Source organism: Lutra lutra, chromosome 5, assembly GCF_902655055.1.
Source record: "Lutra lutra chromosome 5, mLutLut1.2, whole genome shotgun sequence".
Taxonomy (NCBI): Eukaryota; Metazoa; Chordata; class Mammalia; order Carnivora; family Mustelidae; genus Lutra; species Lutra lutra.
The window spans coordinates 41,747,641-41,773,150 of NC_062282.1; the positions used below are offsets into that span (position 1 = coordinate 41,747,641).

The 25,510-nt window shown below is 47.1% G+C and overlaps 1 protein-coding gene across 8 annotated transcripts in view; it reads left to right on the top strand.

The window, feature by feature from the left end:
• The first annotated feature begins 765 nt into the window (after nucleotides 1-765).
• Nucleotides 766-25,510, top strand: part of ABLIM3 (actin binding LIM protein family member 3) — a 110,038-nt gene continuing 85,293 nt past the window's right edge. For 3 of the 8 annotated variants that reach the window (XM_047731401.1, XM_047731402.1, XM_047731403.1), the window contains exons 1-2: nucleotides 768-937; nucleotides 1,297-1,396. In XM_047731401.1, the coding sequence (XP_047587357.1) occupies nucleotides 1,384-1,396 (13 nt within the window). In that variant the 5' untranslated portion in view covers nucleotides 768-937; nucleotides 1,297-1,383. Of the gene's footprint in view, nucleotides 938-1,021; nucleotides 1,397-25,510 lie in introns of those variants that run through there. The other 5 variants (XM_047731404.1, XM_047731405.1, XM_047731399.1 and 2 more) reach the window with 4 other exon arrangements.

The window sequence follows — 25,510 nt, forward strand, 5'->3', positions numbered from 1 at the left end:
ATAATAATACTTTGGATAAGAGTCAGTCAGCCGGACGAAAACTGGATGAACCAGTGAGGGTGAGTCATGAAGCCATACACCAGCCTTTGCCTCAGTTGGGGAAATAGCTCAAGGTGGGGATTCCCAGACTTTCCACTCTGAGGGCTACACGATATTAGATCCACAGAAGATCTGGGGCATTCTATCAGCAATTTTTTATTGATACCTACTGTGTGCAAGGCACTGTTCTAGGTATGGGGGACCCTGTGGTGAACCCTACTGACGAAACCCATACTTTCACTGAACCAACATTCTAACTGGTTAGGGAAATGAGAAACAATTGTCCCCAGTGAAGCAATGATAAGGGGTATAAAGAGGGAGGTAAGGATTCAAATGAGGACGGTAGAGGAACCCCTAACGTCTCACCCACTCGGTCCAGCAGCCACCTTAGACACATGAGGAAAATGAGGCAGAGACAGCAGTGGTCTGCTCAAGACCAGAGTACAAGGGCCCTGGTCAGAAGTGGAGTTGGAAGTGAGAACTGGCTTCCTGCAAAGCCCATCCTTCCCTCGCAGGCCCTCCCGCTGACGGCTTTATCTTCCTAAAACTGTTTAGCCCATAGACCCCAGCACCGAGGGAGGGGAAAGCAGCGCTAGAGCACCCCCTGGCCGGCCCCTGGGCACAAGGGACCCCGCCGTCCCGCCATCACACCCCAGGACCCCCCCGGGAGAAGCGCGGCGGGGCGGGGCCTGGCCACGCGCCGGCGCGTCCAGCAGGTGGCGGCAGCGAGCGGCCGCGCCCCCCGCGCTGCCACCCCGCGAGCCCGCATCATGGATGTCGAGCTCTCCTATTTCGCTTTGCTCGCCTTGGAATTCGAGACTCCAGACGAGGACCAGGATTCATGAGCCGGTCGCAGGGGCCCAGGCAGGGGCCTCTGGCTCCCGACGCCGGCCGAGAGGTGGGTCCCGGGGGCGGTGGCTGCTCGCGAGGCCGGGCGGGGACGCGCTGCCCCCGCCCTGCCTCCCCGTGGTCCACACCCCCTTTGGGCTCCGGAGCCGCGGGGCTGGAGTAGTCGGGGGTGCGCGCGGGCCGGCGCTGCCAGCCCCGCTTCTGCGGGTCACCGGGGTCCGAGGGGCCGCGGGACCCGGCGCGCGTGTCCTCCCGCCGCCACCTCCTCCTCCCTGCTCTCACCTGCGCCTGTTAGTCCACTTGCCTTCAAGGCCGGTGGCTGCAGCCCAGACTGCCGAGGGGACGGCAGAGGGAGAGAGAGCACCTGAGGATACAGAGCTGGCACTGGACTGCCTTTTCGCCCCCCAGGTGATGAGTGAGGTCGGAAGATCGCAAGATTTAAAAAGCAACCGGGTCCTCCGTATCGAATGAAAGACCCAGTGCAAAGGCATCACCATGAACACGAGCAGTAAGTGGGTCCTCCTCTCCTTTGCCATGGGAACAGGGTGGGGGCGGGAGGTGCAGGAGCCTGCGCTGGGGCTGCCTGGAAGGAGGAAGGAAGCCTGGCATCGGGGTGGACACATGGCCCCCAGACTCCTTCTTGGTCCTTTCTGTGCTCCCCAGAAGAGGGATGGGGGTCCGGCTTTTCATGACAATTTTGCTCATGTTTTATTGGCAGCAACACTTGCCTCTGCAGGGAAGGCTGCTTGTCTCCTTCTAGCAATGCCTGGGAGGGCCTAGGAAGCACTAACGAACGTGGCCATTGTCTGACTGTGGGGGCTCTGAGGAGACCTCCCTGCACACAGCTGGAAAGCCGTGGACAGCCTGGCTTGTCCTGAAGCTGGGAGGAGGAGGCAGGCCAGCCCCGGGCTGGTGGTGGGTGGATGTGGGCAGGCAGTGGGCTGGAAGCGAGCAGTTTGATAAACAAATCATCAGGAAGCCACCTTTGGGTCTAGAGATTGTGAAATATCCTGATCTCGTGCCTGCAGCCCCATGGGCCTGGGGCTGATTTCTCCACACACCTACAGGCTGTGTAGCCATCCTGAGAAGAGAGGAGAGGACAAGCCCTTTGGCCAAGATCGCTAACAGGCCAGAGGCAGCAACTGCTCTGCAGAGACAGGACCAGACATTTTGCTGCTAGGCTGGGCCTCAGCTGCTGAGAAATGCAGGCAAAAATACAAGGAGGCCCCGTTCGTTTCTCTTCGGTGTAGTCCCTTGGACCATGGGCACCCACTGTGACCACCACCCTGGAGAGGAGGTCTGGGTTCAAGTCTCCCCCCGCCCACCGCCCCCCTCTCCCGGCCTCCTCGTCAGCTCAGCTTGTCTGGGTCCTTTCAGTAGCAGGTGAGATTGTTGAAGCAGAGAACCCTAGGAACATTTGGTTCCCTGGGTCTGTGACTTTCCCATCACTCTCCTCTCTGGATCCCAGATTGCTGATCTGTAAAATGAGAACGGCTGGATCTAAATCTGTAAGTTTCTTCTTAAAAAGCTGGAGCTGAAAAACAAGGCCAGAAAACTCAGCCCCTTCTGAGGCTGTGTCCAGACCAAAGCCACTGTTTCTCCAGCCTCCCTCCATGTCAAGGCTGTTGGCATGGAGGAGAAGAAAACAAAGCAAAAGCCAGGGAGATGGAAGTGAAATATATTTATTTACTATGTATTTGTATGACTCATCTCTCTGCTGTCTTCCTTTGTGTATTGCATAGCTCTGCTGAGCAAGGACGGCTGAACTCCCCAAGCCTCTTCCAGCCAGAGAATTTTGCCTCCTGTTTTTGACAGTCAGGAACGGTGCTTTGGCTTCATACCAGGCTCCAGAAAAAAAGCCAAATTCCATAGACCTGGTCACCCAAGTGGGCGACATGTTTGCCTCTGAGTGTTTTCGGAGAAGTAAAGATGTGAGCTGTCTGTCATTGTCTCTCACTGTCGCCAGGGGAAAGACATATTTATGGGAGTCCTTTCTCATCAAATGATAGGAGAGAAAGATGGCTCATCTATTTTTCAAGAAACTTAGAATTAAGTTCCCAAGCCGCTGGCCCCCTGTCCTTTTCTCTTGTCCCATTAGCAACATTGAATATTCCTGAAAAAAGGAAACAGCTTTTACTTTTTTTTTAAAGAAATAACAACCAATAGAGTTGAATGCTGAGGACTAACAAAAATGTGATACCAGCTTCATATACTTTTTCTAAATAGGGGAAGTATGTTTATTTTCCAGGAGTAGTGGAAAATAAACAGAGTAGAATGACTTGGGCAGCCGCTGAGGGCCCGTAAGAAGTGCTTCTCTCTAAAAAGAAAAAATTTTAAAAAAAAAGTGCTTCTCTAAAGGCTACACCAGGGAACACGTTGGCCACTCCAGCACGGGGGAGAGGCTCTATCATCCCTGTGGCCGCTCCCAGCCCTGAGAGTCTGCAAGTAGAGAAGAGAAATCCGACCTCACATGAGTGAAGCCATGACAAGGTCATAAGGTTACAGGGACTGGGCGTTGGCAGAGGCCCTTGAGGTGACCCAATGTCAGCAAAAATGCTCTCCCCTTTGGAATGTAAAATTCTTACTTAACCCTTGTGCCTGAAACTGAACCTAAGAGATAGTCTTACCCAGTTTTTCTCTCCCTTCCGTGTTTTGGGTCCTCAGCCTCTACCGGTCCATGTGCCCAGCATCGCACCTGTATGATCTCCCCAACTGCTACCCTGACCCTGGGAGATGGCATGACTGCTCCAGTTTCATGGGGGACACCTTGTAACTAATAACATTCACTAACGTCTTCAAGCCATGCGGTTAGCTTGGGGGTTATGAGAGGTGTTTGGACGCGTTGTGTTTTGACCGCGTGCAGCAGCATTCCTGATCGCTGGTTCGGATGGCCCCACTGAAGTGAGGGCAAAGTGGGATGAGGACGAAGGGCCAATCATTTCATCTGGGCAAGAGGAGTTCCGGGCTGAGGGCTTGGGGCAGCGCGTGAGAACTGACAGAGCTCAGGCTCTGGGCTCAGCTGGTCCCAGGTTCTGGTCCTCGTGTTTCGCGTCTTAGCTGTGTGGTCTTCCCCGTGGTTGTCTCGCCTGCAAAGTGGAGATGATAGGACATACCTCGTGTGGGATGGAGGGAAATATTAACACGGCATTAACACCGCCAGAGTGTGGGGCCTGAGCCATCGCTGGTCTCGTATCAGCGATGGCGGTCAGGCCGTTCTTGTCACCACTGTGGTCATTGTGGTGGTTGTTGTGGGCTCCATGTCGTCAGCCAGCAGGTCCCTCAGCCTCTCTGATGTCACACCGCGGTCATGAATCGAGGCTACCAGAAGGTTTTTGAGGATTAAGTGGGATCAGGAGAAAATGCTTTGTACGCGTATGTGAATTGTTTTTATTCACAAATGAGACACACATGGCTCAGATGGTAACACCGGGGGACATTAGGGCTCTGTTAGCAATCTCTCAGTGCACTTCTAGTGTCTTCTGAATCCTTTCCTCCAAAATCTAGCTGAGCTTCCATACACCGCAGAGCAGGAATTTGAGAGGAAGAGGTAATTCCGGGGAGGATGGAGTCGGGTGGTGGTACCGACGTGGCAGACTGCCCTCCCAGCCCTGCAGCCAAGGGGGCGTCCCCCTGAGGTATGCTGTGGCTTTCAGAGGCCCAGAGCTGAACAGCAGCCCATCCTCCAGGTTGGGGGTCATCATGAGCACCATACACAATTAGGCCAAGAACCATCCTCCTTTAGCTCATTGGCAGTTCCCGTCCTCTGATCCTTTCCTTGGTCTCTGTCATGGAAAGGTTACAGTTTTGGAGCGGACTGTTTTGCTAAAAAGAGCATCGAAGACTCCTAGCGCCCGTGTCATGAGATAAGCAGACACCATCCTGGGGCTATAAGAACCAGCGCTCGGGGGTATGGATTCCTGACTTCAAATGCAGGATTTGTGGTAGATTCTGTGATCTCAGACCAGACAGCTTACGTCGTTGAACCTAAACTTTATCATGTATAGGAGGCGAACAGTAATGCCAAAGGGCAGGGTTGTAGTGAGGTTGAGAGAAATAACATAAGAGGCTCGCTGGCCTCGGGTCCTGGGGGATAGAGTCGAATCTGAAGTTGAATTGGCCACGGAGCAAAGTTCTGGAATGACAGGATCGGAAGAACTGAACCCTCTGGTGGAAAATGAGCATGTTTTGCCGCTGTGGTGGCTAGCACTAGGTCCTGTTCATAGGAAAACCATAGCTTCCTGAAGGAAACCTCTGGGAAGATTATTAACCTGGTGTTGTATAGGGCATGGGTTGAAAAGTGCAAGACAGGAAGTTAGGATCCTAGCTGAGAGGCAATCACCCTAGTTCAGAAAAGGTCTGAGGGCCAGGATTTTGGTGGTGGTAAGAATAAAAGTCAGGGGAAAGAGCTTTTAGAAAATAAAATCTGCATGACCTCACAGCTGTTGGATTATAGAGGAAATTATAATATAATTAAAGAGGAGGGAAGGAGTCTATCCAGTTAGGGTCCTGGAAGGGAACACATAGGCAGTTTGAAGGTTAAATAGAAGTTAAAGTTAAATAGAGTTTAATAGAAAGAGTCTATGCGAGTGTGTGAGAAGGATGTAGAGAAACAAACAAGAAGCCAGGATGGCCCAGTACTAGAAGGCTGGTAACTGCCTGACTGCCCTCTCCTCCCTTCCTCCATCTCCTACTCTGCTCCCCATTGGCCCAATCCAACCAGGGGCCAGAGGGCAAGGAAGGCAGTTGATGGGCCCATAATATTCAGCCTTGAAGGGCACAGTGCAGGTACAGAAGGCAGCAGAGTGGGTGTGGAGATGCATGGGAGCTCAGAATTGAAGATGCCCAGCGTAAGGAGCGAGATGACGGTCCTCTGCCAGGTCAGGAACTCCCGGAGTTCTTTACAAGAGGGATCCACTACAAACACTAACTTGGTAGGCTGCCCTCTAAAGCAATTTTACATTTGCAAAATTCAGATAAAGTAGAGATGACTGTATGCTTTATAAGGATGGAGTTTTGTTTTGTTTTTTTTTTAAACCATGCTTCTCAAATGAATGAAGCAGTTGTTGACAAATGAATCTTGGAGGCTAGGAGCAGGGTTGAGGGATAACGTAAGGAACCATTTTAAAACCATCCGAAATGAGGGTGCCGGGGTGGCTGGTTCAGTTAAGTGTCTGCCTTTGGCTTAGGTCATAATCCCAAGGTCCTGGGATGGAGACCCTCAGAGGGCTCCCTGCTCCACAGGGAGTCTGCTTCTCCTTTTTGCCTCTCCTCCCACTCATTGTCTCAATCTCTCTCTCTCTCAAATAAATGAATAAAAATCTGTAAAAAAAAAAAAAATGCAAAATGAGTGTAACACAGCTCTGAAAATCACAATGTGATTTCAAGAGTATTTGTAGTGCACAAAGGAAGTGATACCAATTCTGAGCTCCAGCTTTCCTATCTGGCAAAGGCTTTATGTTGCTGAGATAACATCTGGTGTGGTGAATGGTCAGCCCCTGGCGGACCCCCAACAGTGGCCGGATACCACTGTACTAGAACAGAAAACAACCCCAAGAGTGGAAGCACCTCTGACCTTCTGAATATTTCACCAGTTAAGTCGTCCTCCTTTAGCCCTTAAGGGTAAACTTACCCTTTACTGGCTGTGTGTCCTTGAGCAAGTCGCATACCTTCTCTGTACCTGCTTCCTCATCTGATCACGGGGCAGCTCCTGATAGCTCCTGTCTCACAGAGCTATGGGAAAGAATGCGTGAGCTGATAGCTCTGAATTGCTTCATACGCCTCCGGGCCACGCAAATGTTTATAAAACAAAAACAGCGTGTATCAGTTTACTAGAGCTGCCATAACAAAGCAGCACAGATTGGGGGGCTTAAACGACAGAAGTGTATTGTCCCGCAGTTCTGGAGGCTGAAAGTCCAAAATCAGGGTGTTGGCAGGATGGGGTCCTTCTGAGGGCCTTGGAAACAATCTTTTCTAGCCTCTGTCCTTGGTTGGGGATGGCTGTCTTCCACCTGTGTCCCTCCCTCTGTCTGCCTCTGTGTCCAAATTTCCCCTTTTGATAAGGACACCAGTCACACTGGATTGGGGCCCATTCTAATGACCTCACTGTAACTTGCTTACCTTTATCAAGACCGTTATCTCCAGACAAGTCACATTCTGGGGAACTGGGGGGTAAGGAGTCTAACATAGGAACACAATCCATGATGCGGTGTTTGTTACCTAAATGACTCATCAAGAAGATTTTTCTGTGGATGGGTTTTCCCCGGAATATCATCCCCTCCCCAGGGCTCATGGAGGAGGCTGACCTCTGACCAGCGGGAGTGGAGCCTCTCCTTGAGAACCGGAAACATAACGCTCACACGTAGGAGGTCCCCAGAAGGGAAGACGGGGACGACTTAGTATTCCACACTCTGTCTGTCTGCAGCAAAGGCAACTCCCACTCCACCCCCTATCCAGGTCATTATGCACAACCGTAGCCTCTCAATGGTGTAACAGAATTTATAGTCATGGTATTGGTTTTCAATTGGCCTCGTTCCTGGGAATGTCCAACATGGGGAATGAGAATTGGATTGCTCATTTATTCACTCAACAAATATTTACTGACCACCAACTCTGCACCAGGTGGGATGCTGGGGACATGGCAGTAAATCTAAAAGACAGTGGGCCTCTTGCCTTTGTGGGTCACACAGGCCCTGAAAGATGGGCCACCTGGTGACTAGCATAATAGGACAGGTTTTATTTGCCCTACATGAGGTTTTCAGTCAATTTGAATTTTTAGCCAACAGTGAGAAATGGGGAAATTGAGATATAAAAATGATAATTTCTAGCTTCTCTTAAAAAGCTGGACAGTGGGGGTGTCTGGGTGGCCCAGTCTTTAAGCATCTGCCTTCAGCTCAGGTCATGATCTCAGGGTCCTGGGATGGACCTGCCTTGGGAACTCCCTGCTCAGCGGGGAGTCTGCTTCCCCCTCTCCCTCTGCCCAGACCCCTGCTCATCTTCTCTCTCTCTCTCTCTCTCTCTAATAAATAAATAAACAATCTTAAAAAGTGGGGGCGGGGCAGGGAAGATTTTGCATCCCAGCCCCCGTTTTCCTGCATGAGGACAGCACTAGGACTGCCTGCTTTCCGTGGGACATGTGCTGGTCTCCAGGCTGCCCACTTGCCACACTGTCCTCGTAAACTGCACAAGGACAGCTTTGTATTTTTGTGTTCCCTTGCTGCTGGAGGCATTTTAATTTTTAACCCCCAGTCTAGTAGATGATCAATATAACGTCAAACATGGGGAAGAGTGTGTTTACCCCAAGATGCAGAAACTGCAACGTTATCTGCTCATTTTTACTGGAGAAAGTTCTATCTAGACTTAGCCACTGATTAACAGCGCCATGCTATAAAAGTCCTCTTGAAGTGAGCAGAATCCTGCTGCATAAATAAGGATTTCCCCAGCTGACCCATTCCCAGAAGGGTGATATCATATCCTGTCTGATACAGTTGGGCAAACATGTCTGCCCCCGTCTCCTAGAGGTCAGTTTTGTTTCCAGGGGAACCTAGTAGTAATGGGTGGGGCATAGACCAAAGGAAGGCAATTCTGGATAACTGATCCCAGCCCGGGGTACTTTTTCTAGACCAAAGGAGGTACTGTGCCAGGCTAAACTGTTCCAGGGATTGTTCTGACCTATGGGGCACGCCTGGCCCATTTGAGGACAACTGGTCAGCAGCATTAGCTCTGGGTCGGAAAGGTCGGTGTATCCCAGCTAAGGAGTGATTCGTGAGAGGGAATCACTGAACTTGACCCCAGACAGCATTGATCCCATTTGGCTCTTCAAGATTTCTCCTCTATCAGTATGAGGTTCTCCTGCTTGGGAAAGATAGGTAGGAGTGAGTGGATAATGTCAACATAATTTCCACAGCTGGGAGAAGGTTTTTCTTCATTCCTCTAGAAGAAATAGAGAGGCAGATAATTCACAAAAAGCAAAGCACAGTGCCTAGCCCACTGTCGGTGCTCAAAGATATTTGATGAATTCATTTGGACGAAAAGCCTGCTCTCTGTCTTTATGATAAAGGTCTCTCTACTGAGCTCTAGGTTCATCTTTCTGACCATCTGTTAAGTTGCCCACTTGGATATCCCAGGGTACTTCAAATCCAACCCATTCTCCCTAAAAGAAAAAAAGAGAAAAATGACTTCAACTCTATGGTCCCAGTTGATGGCTAGAACACTCACTGAAGTTAGTCATTAGAAAGGAGTCCTCGTCTCCTTCACACTTTGGTGTTCAGTCTGTGTCCACCTCTGGTCACCCCCACGTCCCAACTGGACCTCTTCCATTTCTCTGTTCCCATTACTTCCCTTTGTTCATGACACCAGGCATGGCGGCCACAGGAGTAGAAGGTTGGGGGAGGGGACACGTTGGTCTCAAGTTCAGTAGGAAGCAATGGAGCGATGTGGGTTGCTGGACAATGTAATTCTAGGTTGCGTGGACAGGCAAGGTCATAGCATCGCTTCTCAGAACCCTGCTGAAGCTGCATCTGAAGTGTGGCATTCAGGCACCCTGGAGCGTGCCCAGGAAAGGGCAGCCAGAATAGTAGAGAAAGGGCATTGAAGGAGCAGTAGGGAGATGATGCGAGAGCCAGCCCCACACATTGGCTTTGTGTCCCCTGAAGAGTATGACCCCTTGACAATCTCACACAGCGCTGCTGGGATGTGCCCTGCCGCCCGGAAGTCTCTAGCTTCTTTTCTAAGTTTATCACCAGCCAGACAAGGGGACTAGACAGGCTGTACTTGGCAGTCCCCATTGCTCCCGGTGCTGTGGTTATGGCTGTGTGCTCCCGCAACCATCCCCACCCCCTCTCCTGGCAGAATTCCACTCTCTCCTGCCTGTATCACTTCCAGACCTTCTTCCTCGCATCTGCTTAATTTTGTGCAAAGCGCAGGTCTTTCTCCATGGGCTGTTATCTCTTGCCCTCACCAGCACCAGCAGGGCCAATGAAACAAGTGCTTTGCGATAGTCTGTCTAATGACACAGTTGATCTATTTTAAGCACCTGAAGCACACTCCACCAAGTGAGAATCTTCCCGCAGCAAGCTGCTCTCAGCCTGTAGGGGAAGAGGCAGCCCGAGGTCTTCTGCTCTTTGAAATCTGGGGAAACAGCCCAGGGATCCGGACTCTGCCCATGCAAGGACGATCTAAGGCAACTGTAAAATTAGATATTTTTACGGTCAGCATGAGTTATTCTGGAAGGAGAATCGCCTGTGATGCCAGGATTATATGGGGCAGCACCTAGAGTGAAGAAAAATCCCTCCTTCAAGGGACAGAGACAGAGCCTGGACCCATTACACATGGGGAGAAGGGACCTAGGGAGGCAGCATTTCAGGAACAAAAAGAAGCCCAATGCCCATCAGAGATTTCTTAGCCCCTGACCACTTTTTTAATCTCCTTCCTAATCAAGAGATGTTCTTTTCCAGATATAGCCTGAGTGCAGATCTTTTACATATACAATTTAGTTAATCCTTGCATCAGTCCTCCCTGAGCCTTCCCTGTATTCTGTACCTAAGACAGGTCCCCATGTTATGTTGGCTCTCGCCATCCTCCATGGAACTTACCACAGTCAGTAATTGCTTCGTCTGTGAGCACGTTTCCTTTGTTTCTGTCTCTGTCTTTTGACTGTAAACCACGTGATGACCATGTGACAAGCTTGTCTGTTTCATTCACTGCCCAGTCCTCCAAACTCATCACAGTGCTTGACCCAGAGGGATGAAGGCTTAAAATGGTTCACGTTTGTTGAGCATTTACTATGTACCAGGCACAGTGTTAAGTTCTTTGCAGACACAAGCTCACTTAATCTTCATGAAGGTTGTAGGAGATAGGTAGTAATAGTACCCTCATATTCTAAATGAGGAAGCTAAGGCTCTAGGACCAGGTCATTGGCCATAAAGTTGGTCAACACCTCTTATCATCTGGGAAAGGCAAATGAAAGCCACCATGATCTATCACCTCACCCTTCTCAGAATGGCTAGGATCAAAAAGATAAGAGATAGCAAGTGTTGGCAAGGATGTGAAGGAAAAGGAACACTCGTGCACTGTTGGTGGGAATGTGGATAGGGGCAGCCACTGTGGAAAACAGTGTGGCGGTCCCTCAACAGTTAAAAATAGAGATATCATCTGATCCAGTAATTCCAAAGAAAATAAAAACACCAATTTGAAACGATCCATGAGCCCCTATGTGTATGGAAGCATGATTTATAATAGCCAAGATGTGGAAGCAAACTCAGTGTCCACTGATAGGTGAATGGATAACAAAGATGTCACACACACACACACACACACACACACACACACACACACATGCACATATCTCTATATATGATGGAATATTGCTCGGTCATAAAAAACAATGTGATCTTGTCATTTGCAACAACATGGATCAATGTACAGGGTATTATGTTAAGTAAAACAAGTCAGACAGAGAAAGATAAATGCCATGTGGTTTCATCTATATGTGGAATCTAAAAACAAAAACAAACATTGAAAAAAGCAGAAACAACCCCATAGATACAGAAAATATGCTGCCGGTTCCCAGAGAGGAGGAGGTTTGGGGGATGAGCAAAGTGGGTGAAAGAGAGTGGGAGGCGCAAGCTTCCAGTTATGCGATGGGGATGAAAGGCACAGCATGGGGAACATGGCCAATGACACGGTAACAGCGGTGTGTGGGGACAGATGGGAGCTACCCTTGTACAATGTAAGGCGTAGAGTTGTTGAGTCGCTATTGTACGCCTGAGACTGATGTAACAGTGTGTGTCAGCTACACTTCAGTAAAAAAAAAAAAAATAAGTAATGAAACCTTGAATGTATATGTGAACAGGTGGATTTAACGAGGAATATTTAATACCCCATTTTGCATGAAAGGGCACTGAGGTTCAAAGGCGAAGTCATCTGGCCACCCTCACACAAACAGGCAGCGTCAGGCAGATGTTCAAAACCATGTCCATGGGACTCTGATCTCCTTTCACTCCTTCCTGCTCCCTTCTTTTCACCTTCTTTCCTCATTTTACACTGATGAACATCACAGTCCGTCTCCTGTTCGCTGTCCCAGCACTGCTGTCCCCTTCACTGGGACCATGACACAAATCTGTGCTTTGGATTTGGCAGTGGGCCAGGTGCCATAGGACGGCGACACACAGGACAGAGAGCGTGACCCCGGATTGCCTCCTTCTGGTGTGGCTGAGGAGTGAACACGATATGTGGCTAAAATGCTGGAGAAGCCCATGAGTGTTGAGAGGGAAGGAGTGAAGGGGAAGGCGGGCCAAATTCCTTTGGAAGACCTGGGACCTCGTTGTAGAGAGGACCTTGAGATGTGAATAAACTTGCGTTAGGCAGAGCATAAGAGAAAGCTGGGGCATCCCAGATGGGCTTACTCAATCCTTCTCCAGCAAGATTCCACAGTCCCCGTTGCACAACGCCTGCGTCCTGAGCCCTTGGCTAGAGTGGAGGGTGAAATAAACAAATGCAGAATATTCCGGGAAATATCAGGATGTCCAGTTGGTCTGTACTCTATAGAGTATGACTAGGTGGCCAGTGAGGAAATAAGGCTGGGCCGTTGGTGAGGATCAGATCTTGGAGAGTTTTAAAAGCCGTTCTGGAAGGTGTTTGTTACAGTCTCCGGCCAATGAGAAGCTGTGAGAGGTTTTGAGCCAAGCAGGGATCCGACCAGAGCCGTGCATTATTTAGGACGATCTCCCTGGCAACACATACCTGATGGATGGGAGAGTCCAAGGACAGTGAGAGGCAGATTAAGGGCAGCAGTGTGGTGGGAGTGGCAGGGAGGGGAGGTGCGGGATGCAGGGAGGGTGGCCCCGGTTCTATAGCCTGCGCTGCGTTACTGTTCTTATACCCACAGGTGGACATTTTATCTGTTTCTGATTCTGATTTCTGGGACTGTGAACTGATACTTTGAAAACAAGGTTACTAACCAAATCGAGCTGCCTAGATAGTGTGTTCGATATACCCTTGAGCTGTGGAGTCAGACGGCCTGGGTTCAAATTCCAGCCTGGCCACTCACTAGCTGTGCAGGTTTCAGTGCCTTGCTTTATCTCCAAAGTAGCATTTTTTCTCTCAAGATGGGAATATTGGGGGAGCACAGAGTGAGGGATGGATGTGTGATGCTGAACGCAGGGCCTGGCTCATGAGAACACCCAGCAGTGGTTAATAACTTGTATAGTAATGAAATACAAATACATTCACTGTGTTAGGGAAACTCCCTTTAAATAAGAAATTAATCAACACATAATTAATTGTGTTGTTACAACACAGTCACCTCTTGGTCATTCCATTGGGAAAGGGGAACGGAAGTATATATTGATATCCCATTATTCTGTTTAGCTGACATTTAAGGAGTGCGTTATTTTATGTCAGACTACATTCTAAACTGTCCGTGGATTGTCTCTTTTGATCTTAGGCATGAGTCAGAAATAAAATTAATGTTGTAGAGGATAATCCTGACTGAGTAAGAAGCATGTCCTACTAGACCAGGGGTTGACACACTTTTTCTGTAAAGGGCTGGGTGATAAAAGATTAGGAGCTTTGTAGGCCCCACAGTCTCTGCAGCCTGAAAGCAGGCCCAGACAGTGTGTCATTGAATGGACAAGGCTTCAGCCCAGTCAAAATTGATTTACAAAAATAAAGATGGAGAATGATCTGACCCACGAGCCAGAGTTTGCTGCCCCCAATGCTACATGACCTCCACTGTCTCTTCCAGCTTTGACATTGCTCTCCAAAATGATGACACAGAAATGCCTAATCCCCAGTTAGTTCATCCTTTTAATTCCAAGAGGAATTTACTCCAAGTGTGACAGACAAGATGCACTGGAAAGATAGACACAGAAAGGCCTGTACACAGCTGTCTCCAGTCTTCATGCTCCCTGCACAGACAACACACCCATCATTCACACTCTTCCCAACAGGCCACTAAATGTCAGGCTGCCCAGGCTGCTCTGGGATCCGCTCAGTAATGGCTCTTGGGCTGCAGAGAATGACACTGGGGCAAGACACCCAGGTGATGTTCCATGTCCGTGCTCCATGTCTAAAGCAGAGTCTCCTCCCTACTCAAAGCCCACGTTCCCTTGTAATGAAATATAGCAGCTGATTGTCTGCTCAGTTATCTCCCTTCCTCTGATTCTTTCCCACCAATACCACATAGTACTAAGAGACTGTCATGTGTGGGGTTCTGCATCTCCCCCAAATGATGGCCCATGACCTAGACTGGTTGGCCAGAGTTCTCATCTACCTTGGCCACAGGGATTGGTATCATGAGTTCCTGATTTGAGACCCAAGAGAAGCCAACCAGAGTATTCCCTGAAATTGAATAGGGCGATATTGGGAAGGAGAAGTAGTCATTTCACTGAGGTTGTGCAGCTGAGGAGATTCTGGGAGGGTCTAGGGATTCCAGTGGCCATTCTTGTCCAATATGTGGAAGTGAGAAGCTGTCTGAAAAATAAAGAAAGTCATAGCTCTGACCCTGTAACAAAGGCCCTGAATCTAGTCAAGACCTAAAGCCAGAAACTACCTACCATTCTCCCTCACAGACCCCATCCTCACAAGAACCAACACATTTATTTTTTGCTCAAAGTAATTTCAGCTGGGTTTCTGTAAATTATAACCAAAAGGATCCTAACTAAGGCACCTCTTTTTTAACTATTCTTCCCATTGGCAGTTACCCCCTACAATTATTCCCATCTGTCAAAATCCTAGTCATCTTTAGGCTACAAGACTCTTCCATTCCCACTTCCTCTCATGTACTCCTGAAGTGATGCTATTCCCTCTTCTGAAGCCCCCGACCCTTGATTTAAAACATCCTTAAGGTCATTTGCTCTAGGTCCACGTGGTTTATTTATGTGCATTTCCTAGCTCTCTTCTTAGATTATAAGCTCCTTGAGGACAGGAGCCATATGTCAGTAGGGTATATAGTATATTTGCTCCCTAACTACACGCCACAGACAAGTGGGGAGCCAGAGAAGTTGTTCCGGGGCTTGTAAACCCATGTGTGCACTCAGCCTCGAATGCATAGCAGTCCGTCAAGTGCATGTGTTTGAGAAAATTCAATATGGCAAAAAGCGACCATAACTATTACTTAACTGTAAGATTGATACAGAGAGGCTAGCAAATATTTCTGATATTAAGAACAAGTCCTCTGGGCTCCTGGGTGGCTTGGTTGGTTAAGCGTCTAGATGCATACACGGATGGACACGTATGTGAAAAACTTTTGAGTTTTACACTCAACATCTGTGCACTTCATGCGATGCATGCCATGATAAAAAGTAAAACTAAAATAAAAGTAAAGGAGGGGCACCTGGGTGGCTCTGTCGGTTAAGCGTCTGCCTTTGGTTCAGATCATGATCCCAAGGTCCTGGGACCCAGTCCCGCATCACATCCGGGTCCCTGCTCAGCAGGACATCATCTTCTCCTTCTCCCTCCACACCTTCCCCGTCATGCTTGCTCACTCCCTCTCTCTCTCCCTCTCAAATAAATAAAATCTTTTTAAAAATTAAAAAAATAGGGGCGCCTGGGTGGCTCAGTGGGTTGGGCCGCTGCCTTCGGCTCAGGTCATGATCTCAGGGTCCTGGGATCGAGTCCCACATCGGGCTCTCTGCTCGGCGGGGAGCCTGCTTCCCTCTCTCTCTCTGCCTGCCTCTCTGTCTGCTTGTGATCTCTCTCTGTCAAATAAATTTAAAAAAAAAAATTTAAAAAAAAAAATTAAAAAAATAAAAATAAAGGAATCCTCATATTTGACAAACTTGTCCATCACTAGTCAATACACAAACATTCATCTGAAATAGATCAGGGACCTAAATAAATTGAATGCCAAAACTGTACAGCTTCCAGAAGAAAATAGAGGAGAATATCTTATGACCTTGAGGTAGGCAATAACTTCTTAGAGCACCGAAAGCAGCAAAAATGGGCAAGCAATTCTAACAGACTTTTCACAAAAGAACATATACACATGGTCAGTCAGTACACAAAACATGTTCAACATCATTACTCATCAGGGAACTGCAAATTAAAACCACCAGTTGACACCCACTAAAATGGCTAAAATTCCCCATACCTTGTTGGTGGGAATAGAAACTAGAACTGGGGAAAACTGTGACTTTCATAAAAACCGAACCTATGCCTACCTACCATCCAGCACCTCCACCTCCTGGGTATTTACAGGTGAGAGAGGAAGACATGTATCTGCAAAGAGGTTTGTGCAGGAATGTTCCTGGCAGCTTGATTCATAACATCCCAGAGCTGAAAACAACCCAAATGCTCATCTACAGGCAAGTAGATAAGCAAATTGTGTTACATTTTACACAGTGGAGTACTACGCACCAAATAAAGTAAAAGAGAACCAACAAGTGGTACAGGCCTCAGCATGAATGAATCTCAGAAGCCTTAGTCAAAACCTGAGAAAAGGTAGCCAGGCATAAAAGAGCACATACTGTAGGATTCCATTATATGAACTTCAAGAACCTGCAAAACTAATCTGTGTGGGTAGAAATTATAACAGGGTTTGCCTCTGGTTGAGGGAAGAGTGATTGATTACAGATTATCAGAGGTGGTAGAAACCACCCCATCTTGACTGAGATGCTGTTTACATGAGTTTATACATTTGTCAAAACTCACTGTTTTTAAGATCCACATATTTCCTTATTTATAATTCATACCCAATTTCTATATATGTATATATACTTTCATACTCTATATTTCATATAGAAATAAATAATATACAGGTCTATGAGTAGGTAATAGGTATATAAATATATAGGTGTATAATACTTATTATATATGTAAATATATAATTACATAAATACAACTTATACATATAAGTATATAGATAGCAAGAGGAGACCTTCTAAAAGATTCCTAAGCTTAGGAACAGAAGAACTGATGCCAAATCTCAGGTCTCCCACTAACTCTGTGATATCTGCTAGTGTCCTCATCAATTCAGTGGACCCATCCTATCAGGCTTGCTTACTTCGAAGAGCTGTTTCAACTATAATAACTTCTGGGAAATGTTTGGAAATCTTTTAATTGTGTATTTTAAGAGCCTTCTCTCATGTAGCCCTCTCCCTGGCCCTGATGTTCTAGCTACACTTGCCCCCTTGAACTTGCCTTGTGTTTTCCAGCCTCGGGACCTTTGCACATGCTGCTTCTCCACCCACATGGTTCTTCTCCCTGGGCTTCCATGACTGGCTTCCTCAAATTCTTGCAGTGTCATCAGAAATGTGTTATGTATCCCTACCCCTTACTCATTTCCTTCATTCTACTTGTCCTACTTTGTAGTTATTTGTTTATTTACTTACCATCTATCTTCCCCGTATAAACTTTCCCATATCTTTCGCATACAAACTTGGGGAGTTTGTGAACTCCCAATAAATAAGAAATGTACTGGTTTTATTCACTGATGTATCCCGAGTCCTTAGCACGTAGAAATTACCCATCCACAGAAGATGACACAAACTTGTTGCCAAATAAATGACTATACCAACAAACATGAGCTTTATTGTGCAGACTTTAAAATCTGTTCGTGCTGACTTGGGACTTGGAGCCAGGTCTTCCCTGGGGCTTGGTGGGTGCCAGAAGAGTGACGCCGGAATAATGCTAGTGTCACTGTAGTGTGCTCATGTGGGAAAAGCTTTCTGTGTCAAAGAAATCGAGGAAACCTTAGGACATCTTGTCCTTAGGAAGGCTGAGACAGCCTCTCTTCCTAGTGATGCTTTATAGTCCATCTGTTGGGCTACAACTCAGGGTTCTGCATGCACCTCCAGTGGAGAAGAATCTGAACACAAACTAATGATCCAACATGCAGGGATTGTCCTCCAGCTCTAGCAGGACAACGCGGAGTGTGTCCTCCGCATCCCACACTCAGCACAGGGACCAGGAGAAAATGGAATGAATGCCTGTGTCCATCTCTTTTTTTGGCACTTTTTAGACCTCTGGTTTTTCTCATGGGTCTTTTAGGCCTAATCCCCTCGGTCTCTCTCCCACTAATAATTGAACCACTATCTTCTTTTAGTTTTCCAGATCAGAATGCCATTGCTGTTACTGAGACCATCTCTCTTCCTGGATTTAGCCCCAAGTTGAGCGGGCCACCCCCCAAGCCCAGGGCACCTGAGCATCACACATAGCTAATCTGCCTGTGGGAACTCTCTGCGACCTTCTGTTTTACAACTGGAATGTGTTGGCTGGCCCAGATTATTTTGGCTTCTGTGCTATCAGTGCTATGGGGAAATGCTTGTTAGCAAGTTACAAAGTCCACATGAGTGTATGAACATAGAGAAAGCTCTGGTGAACATGTAGGCATTTTGAAATCGGGAAGAAGTCCTCCCTCTGCCCCCCACCTACTTCCTCCATAGCCAAAATTCTACTTTCTCTCTGCCTAAGTCCCTTGAAATCTGTATTCTTTTCAACAGATAATGTCAATAAGCCCTTTATGTGAGTGGGATTTGGGGCTTCTCTGTTTCTCATCTGAGAATCTGTCCTGTGCCAATGAGTTTGGGCCTCTGGCCCACATGTTAATTATTGTACCAGGGTTCCTGGAGTCGACTAGGGACAGAATGGCTTTTTGGCTAGAAGAGATGTAGTCTGGTAGGATTTTTTTTCCCTTAAAGCATTAATCTAGCTTAGAGAGTCCAAGAGAGTGAAAATGCTTGTATGTTTCATTGATGTTTGCTCCTTCTTGTCTGAGTAACACATTTAACTGGGGTTTGAGAACCAAATGTGAATGAATCTCTAGGATTTCTTGAACTTATATTGGTGATCATCATTTTTGCTGACGTTAATGCCAGGAAATTTTCTAAAAAGTATTATAAGATGCAAAATGGTGGGAAGGGAATCTAGCGGTGTGTGTGCGCACGCATGTGCTCATGGGCACCAACACAGAAAAGAAACCTCACTGGACTAGGGTCAGAAGGCATGTGTAGAAGCCTGGGCACATCTCTCCAGTTCCCTAAGCCTCAAGTTTTTCATCCATAAAACAGGCTACATGACCCTCACCTCTCCTAACTCCCATGTTGGGTGACAATCAAATGAAGCAGTGAATGAGAAAGCCTTTGAGTTAGCCTCTGCTTTGCTAGCTTCTTCCCTTAGCTAGTCTTTGAAAGAGAAGCGAACATATATTTGGCTTTTTTTATTATTATTATTGTTACTTTTGGTTGCTGGCCATGTTTCTTTTCATCATTAAAATTTAATACAATTCTGACAGCAGCTGAGCACAAGGCAAATCGAGCTTTATTTGGGTTATAGGTAAATGGGGCAGGGTAAAGAGAGTCAGTCCATTGTGGGTCTAGTGTTCTTATGTATAATTGTCCTCATTTGAAATATTTCATCCCATTGTTAGACCACGCGTCCAACCGTGCATTTCGGTCTCTCATTCAGAAAGCACAGTCTCTGTAATTAAGTGATGATAAAAAGAGGACACAGGACAGTGAGCACAGGATAGAAGCTTTGCTCTTCTCTTTGTGTCTGGAAGGACAGTGGGCAAGCCAGACCAAAAAGAAAGAGCCCTTTCATCATGCCCATGAAAGCAGGTGACTTGTTTTGGCCAACAGGCCCAGAATTTCACCCTTCAGCTCCTTTTACAATTCCCAGGTGAGTGGTGACGCCTGGGTCTAGTTTGGGAAGGACATCCTGTGTCCATCTCTGTAGGCCTCACCTTTTACTGCACCCTCGCTTCAAGTTCTGACACTTTTCAGCTGCTCTTTGGACAATTTCTGCTGGTGACTAGGCTGACGAAGGCAGTGGGGCAAAAGCAGTGAAGACTTCTTCCTGCTGGAAGCCATCTGCCTCCAGACGCATTTTCCAGGACCTGCCACCCATCTAAATGTGGAAGTGGCCCCTGGCATGTCTGTTTCCCACTGGAAATGTCTGGTGTGGAGAGAGAACAGGATGCATTTGAGGAAAAGGAAAGCGAGCCAGTGTGGCTGTCAGGTGCCGCCAGAGGGGGCGAGGCGTCTGGGGTGAGATGGGGGAGCTGGCGGGGACCAGGCCACACAGGGCCTTGCAGATCATGGCAAGGAGCCTGGCTTTATCCCAACAGCCAAGTGAAACCACTGAATGGTTTTAAATGCCATTGGTGGTGATGGGAGTCAAGGTTAAACATCGCCAGATTTGCATTTTGAAAACATCACTGTGGTTCCTGAGTAGAGAGTGAGTCAGGGAAAGGTCCAGTCTAGACCTACTAGCATCCTCCGGGCAAGAGATGTTAGGGCTCAGACGGTGCAAGGCATCTTCTCCTCTCAGGGCATTACATGGTCTTGATTCTCTGACAGCTTTTATACCCTTTAGACTATCTAAAATACTGCTTGCTTTGGAGCCTGAATTACTTTGTTAGGGCTACCATAACAAAACACTACACATGAGTGGCTTAAACAGAAGAAATTTATTTTATGATAGTTCTGGAGGTTGGAAGTCTGAGATCAAGGGGTCATCAAGGTTGTTTTCTTCCGACACCTCTCTCCTTGGCTTATAGATGGCAATCTTCTCCCGTGTCTTCACTCAGTCTTCTCTTAGGCATGCTTAACGTCCTGATCTCCTCTTCCTATAAGGACATCAAGTCATATTAGATGAGAGCTCACACTGATAATGTCATTTTTAACTTCATCATTTCTTTAAAGTCCCTGACTTCAGATACAGCCACATTCTGATACCCAATGTACTTTTATTTTTGGATTCCTTATAAAGGGTATTGAGATAAACTTTAGTGTTTCTAGTATTTGTCATTGTTCGCCCCCCTCCCAGGGCCCCCCACACACACCCAGTAACCACATTGTGTATAAGAAGAGTTGTATAACCACTTGATGGATTCCATTTGGGTTTTGGTCTTCCACCAGAATATTGAACTTGACCATGTTGTGATTCTGTTACAGCGTGGTTTAGCCACAGAAATTTCCTGTACTGGCTACAGGTTACTCCTTGGGAGCAAGTCTGTTGCATTTGCTTCTTTTGTGGGTTCAAGAAATACCTGTTGTAGGAAACAGCTGTCAAGTTCATCCTGACCAGAAACGTAACTCCTCATCTTATCCCATGGGTGTGTCTAAACGTTTGTCCAGGGGACCCACAAGAATCCTCCAGACTGTAGCATTTCTCCTCAAGTAATTTCAAAGCTGCTGGGGGAAATAAAGCAAGCACAAAAGTGACATGGTTATAGGGTAGAACATGGTCTGGGTCCGTGGTTCTCCCCACATCAGTGGCAGGAGCATCACGGGAGATCTTGTTAGAAATGCAAATTCTCAGCCCCCACCCCAGACCTACTCAGTAGAAAATCCTGGGGGTGGGGCCCAGCAATCTGTTTTGACAAGACATTTAGGGATTCTGATGTGGGCTCAAGTTTGAGAACCACTGCTTAGTCATAAAAAGTACATGCCATGAGTTTTTAAAGAAGAGAGCTCATATTTAGAGGAGAGTGAGGGGAGAATCTGGAAATAGTTCTAAAAGTATGTTGCATACGAGATAGGCCTTGAGGAGTGGGTTGGATTTTTATATTTATATGTAGATGATCATATTTACTACAATTGCCATCTGCATGTTTATGTATTTCTTTTACAAAAGTAATTAACAGCCTGGACTCTAACTGGAAAGATCTGCTAGCTGTCCCTTCCTTGCATTTTAACTGGCTCGCTTTGAATTGAAGCTTCCACCAACATATGCTCAGTTATAGAACTGGCAGTTACAATTGGAGGCATTTTGTTGGAGGATAATTTCCATTCCAAACATAGCTTGAATTGGAGGTGGAGATTCTACCTCTCTATCCTTGAGGTAAAATCAGGCCAAACGAGCCTTGAATCTCATAGTGGGTAGGGATCTTTCAAATCATCTAGTCTAAGACCCAGTCAGAGCGCCTCTGAGCTGGCCTAGAAAGATGGGTGGCATCAGGACACTGAGCACAGACACACACACACTTCTGCTAGCCCGCTGAACGATTCTATATAGCAGGGCTGGACAAATGAGGGCTCAAAAGTCAGCTCTGGCCCACTGCGTATCTTTGTAAATAAAGTATTATTGGAACACAGCCATGCCCATTCATTTACCTATTGTCTCTGGCTTGCTTTTGCACTACAGTGGTACAAAATTTTAATCCCCTCCTTAAGGCTATATCTGCAAGAACCCTTAGATTGCAAGTTCCGATTAGCTCAAGTTCAGCAGGATTCTGTTGGCTCCTGACCTTTGAGTGGCTGCTCACGAGATCCGAATGGACTGTGCTCTCTCTGTGAGCTGCTCCGGTCTGGTTGACTACACCCCCTATTGCCCCTGTGGTCAGCTTGACTCTCCTGCCTGTGCTGCCCATTTCCATTTCATTCCACCCAATCCATTCTCCTCTAAGTTCAGATCCTTTTCTTCTGGTGCAGCAGATCCTGTCACCATAGTATGAGCATTAAACTTGGCATCAGAAGTCCTGAGTTCTGGTCCTCACTATGCTACTGAAAACAAAAACATGAGATAAGATGTCAAGACGCTGAAATGACTACCAGTGGGTAGGGTCAGGGGGATCAGGGAATGGCCCCTCCTTGAGATGGAGAAAAGATGTGTGGTAGGAAGGTCACTGAGGTCGTCTAGGTGAGAGATGTTTATGGCTAGGACGGGGCTGGTAGAGATGGAGAGAAAAGGCTGAAGTGGGGAGCTTAGTAAGGGATCTATCTATATGCCTTGATAATGGATGGACCATGCGAGTTTCAACAAACCTACGAATTTCAGGGTTCATCCTGTGGAAGAACAGACTCTGGTTTGAACAAATGACACCATCTGAAGCTGGCTCTGAGACCCCAAAAAGTGCATTCCTCAGAACACAGTGGAAAGAGAGGAAACCCCTTTGCTCATGTCTCTGCCCACACCACTGTTCATCTCTGCTTGATGGGGAGTGGCTCTAATCACAGACCAGAAACAGCTCTTCCTAATAGAAATGACAACTTGAGAAAAGAAAGGGGCTGAGTAAATTAAATGCATGTTTAATCTGCTTGTATTAGGACATTATTTCATTGCCAGATGACTTAAACATTTGTGAAGACTGGCAAACACATCGGAGAAAATATACTTTGTAATGCTCAGAAGGATATTGGCATCAAGTCATCTGTGACAACACTTTTGATATGCACTACTATCAGATATCAAGATTTCTAAAATTCTCATCTTGATGCCAGAGAGTACATGAGTCTCCTAGTCACTAACCCAAGGGTTCTCAGCCTTTCATGAACAAAAGACTCTCCAGAGGAGCTTGTTTTAAAATTTAAAGTCTGATTCAGCAGGTATGGGGGAAAGCCCAGGAATCTGCATTTTGACAATCCATAACAACCCTTCCCCAGGTGCCTGAAGCAGGTGGTTAGCTGATCACTTTGAGAAACACTCAGACAGTAAAAAGCACCACCGTGATGAAATTTCTTCCCATTTCACTTCCACCACTGACTTCCACTATACAACCACCTTGTCTCACCCCACCTATACTCGGTTAACATTTTCACCTCCAGAGTGGCTCCAGAAATTTTTCCTGACTGCTTGGATGCTCCATAGTATAGCCCTCTTGGCTCCACAGAGGGTCCACAGCAATAAGTGACAGCCCCCCACCTAAAAGTAGCTTAAAGAATGTAGCCATGTCTATTTCGTAGACTAGAAAAGCCAACGAGGAGCTGAACCAAGGCAGGTTGATTTAGAGGCTCAGCATCATCCTCAAGCACCCGGATTCTTTACAGTTCCAGAATCCCTCAGAATCCATCGTGGGCAGGCAGGGCTGCAGTTCCAGCATCCAAAGTGGACAAAAACCTCCAGAGGCTAAGAAGAGCAAAGACAACCCTCCCCTTCCACCTGTCCTCCCTTTGTGTCTCCTTGGCCAGGAGTATATCACATGCCTTTGCCTAAGCCAGTCAGTTGGCAAAAGAATCTGTCTCCCCAACCAAGATTCCCTCCCCAGGTGAAGACTGGAAGACATGGCTGCTCAGGGAAGGTAAACAGAAGCAGGTTTCCTCCAGGAGAGAAAAGTTCTGTTAGCAGACAAAGAGAGGCATGGCTATTGAGTCAGCAACAGACTCCTCTTCCTCTCTTGGAGCACTTTGCCTGCCATTTTCTAGGCTGGAGTGTGTCACATGAGGAGAGGGACCCGTCCACCTCATCCGTCCTTGTGTCCTCAACTAGATGCTGTGAGTTGTGTTAGATCCATGAGGTCCAGCATGAAATGGTCCTGGAATGTGTTTAACTTAAATTGATAACAGATTATGATTTAGAAGGAAAACTGTGATTAATTAAGACATAAAGTAGTCAACTAAAAGTGACAAAACTGCAACTCAGACTAACTCATATTTTTTTTAGAAAGGGACTGTGCTATATTTGTTCATATAATTGGGAAGTTCAAAAATGCCAGTGACTTCAGGCCCATCTGGAGCCACAGACACAAGTGATGGGTTCAGCACCTGTTCATTCTCTTTTTCCATCTCTAGTAGGCTCTCCCAACATGGGGGCGGGGGGACCCAAGATGAGCAAGATGGCAGCAGGAGCCCCAGACCACCTCCTCCCACAGTATCCACCCAGATGGCTCCTCCAAGAGCTCCTGTAGAAAAACCCCAGAGATGACATGGTCATGTGCCTGCCAAGCAAGTGGAAGAGAATCCTCTGATTGGCCAGGCCCAGGCTGCTTTCGGATCCGGCGTTGGAAGAGGGTCAGCCCACCGGAACTCCACGGAACACGTGCCCCACGGGAAAAAGAAGTTGTGTTGCCAGAAGAAGCTGAGCAGATGCTGAGCAGGCAAAACAACAGATGTCCACTACACTTATGGATGGAAAAAATCTGTTTGCAGGGCACTCTCCATGGGCCAAATGATAATTGAGAACTACTTGCTGATACACACAAAAAGTAAACATTTCCCCCTCATCCCCCAGATGAAACAGGTTCAGTTTTCAACCTGGAACAATGGTTTATTTCCTGAAGGCAAAAAGCAGCTGTTGCCTGTTGATTTTGGGGTGGGGGGAGATCTTTGTTTCTATAAAATCTTTTCTCTCCAGAGGAAGTATAGTCTTCATCTTCCCTCCTAATTATCTGTTAGTCTTTTTATTCTCCTTCTTGGTTGTGTCTCATGTCTTGACTTCATCCCAGGTGTCGACAGCCTACTGGCAAATACAAAATGGTGCCTCCTCCAGTTGTGTTCTTTGTCTCTCCTCCCCTTTTCCATCAGAAATAATTCGCTCATGCCTGGGTGGCTCAGTCGGTTGAGGCAGGGACTCTTGATTTCCGCTCAGGTCATGATCTCAGGGCCCCCGGATAAAGCCCCGCCTTGGGCACTGCACTCAGTGGGGAGTCTTCTTGCGAATTCTCTCTCCCTCTCCCTCTGCCCCTCCCCCAACTAGTGTTTTCTCTCTCTCTCTCTCTCTCTCATAAATGAATCTTAAAAAAAAAAAAAAAAGAATTCTTAAAAATGTTACTCCGTTTTTGGACCTCTCTGATTCTCTTACCAAACTCTCCCTGAGACTGTAGCACTTAGGGACTATGTGTTACCACTATTCATTCATTTGGCAAGTATGAATGGAGCACTTACTAGTTCCAGGACTGGGTAGAACATTAAAAAGGTAATTAAAAAAAAAAATCTTCCCTCCTCCATCCTGGAATTTCCTTTGGAGT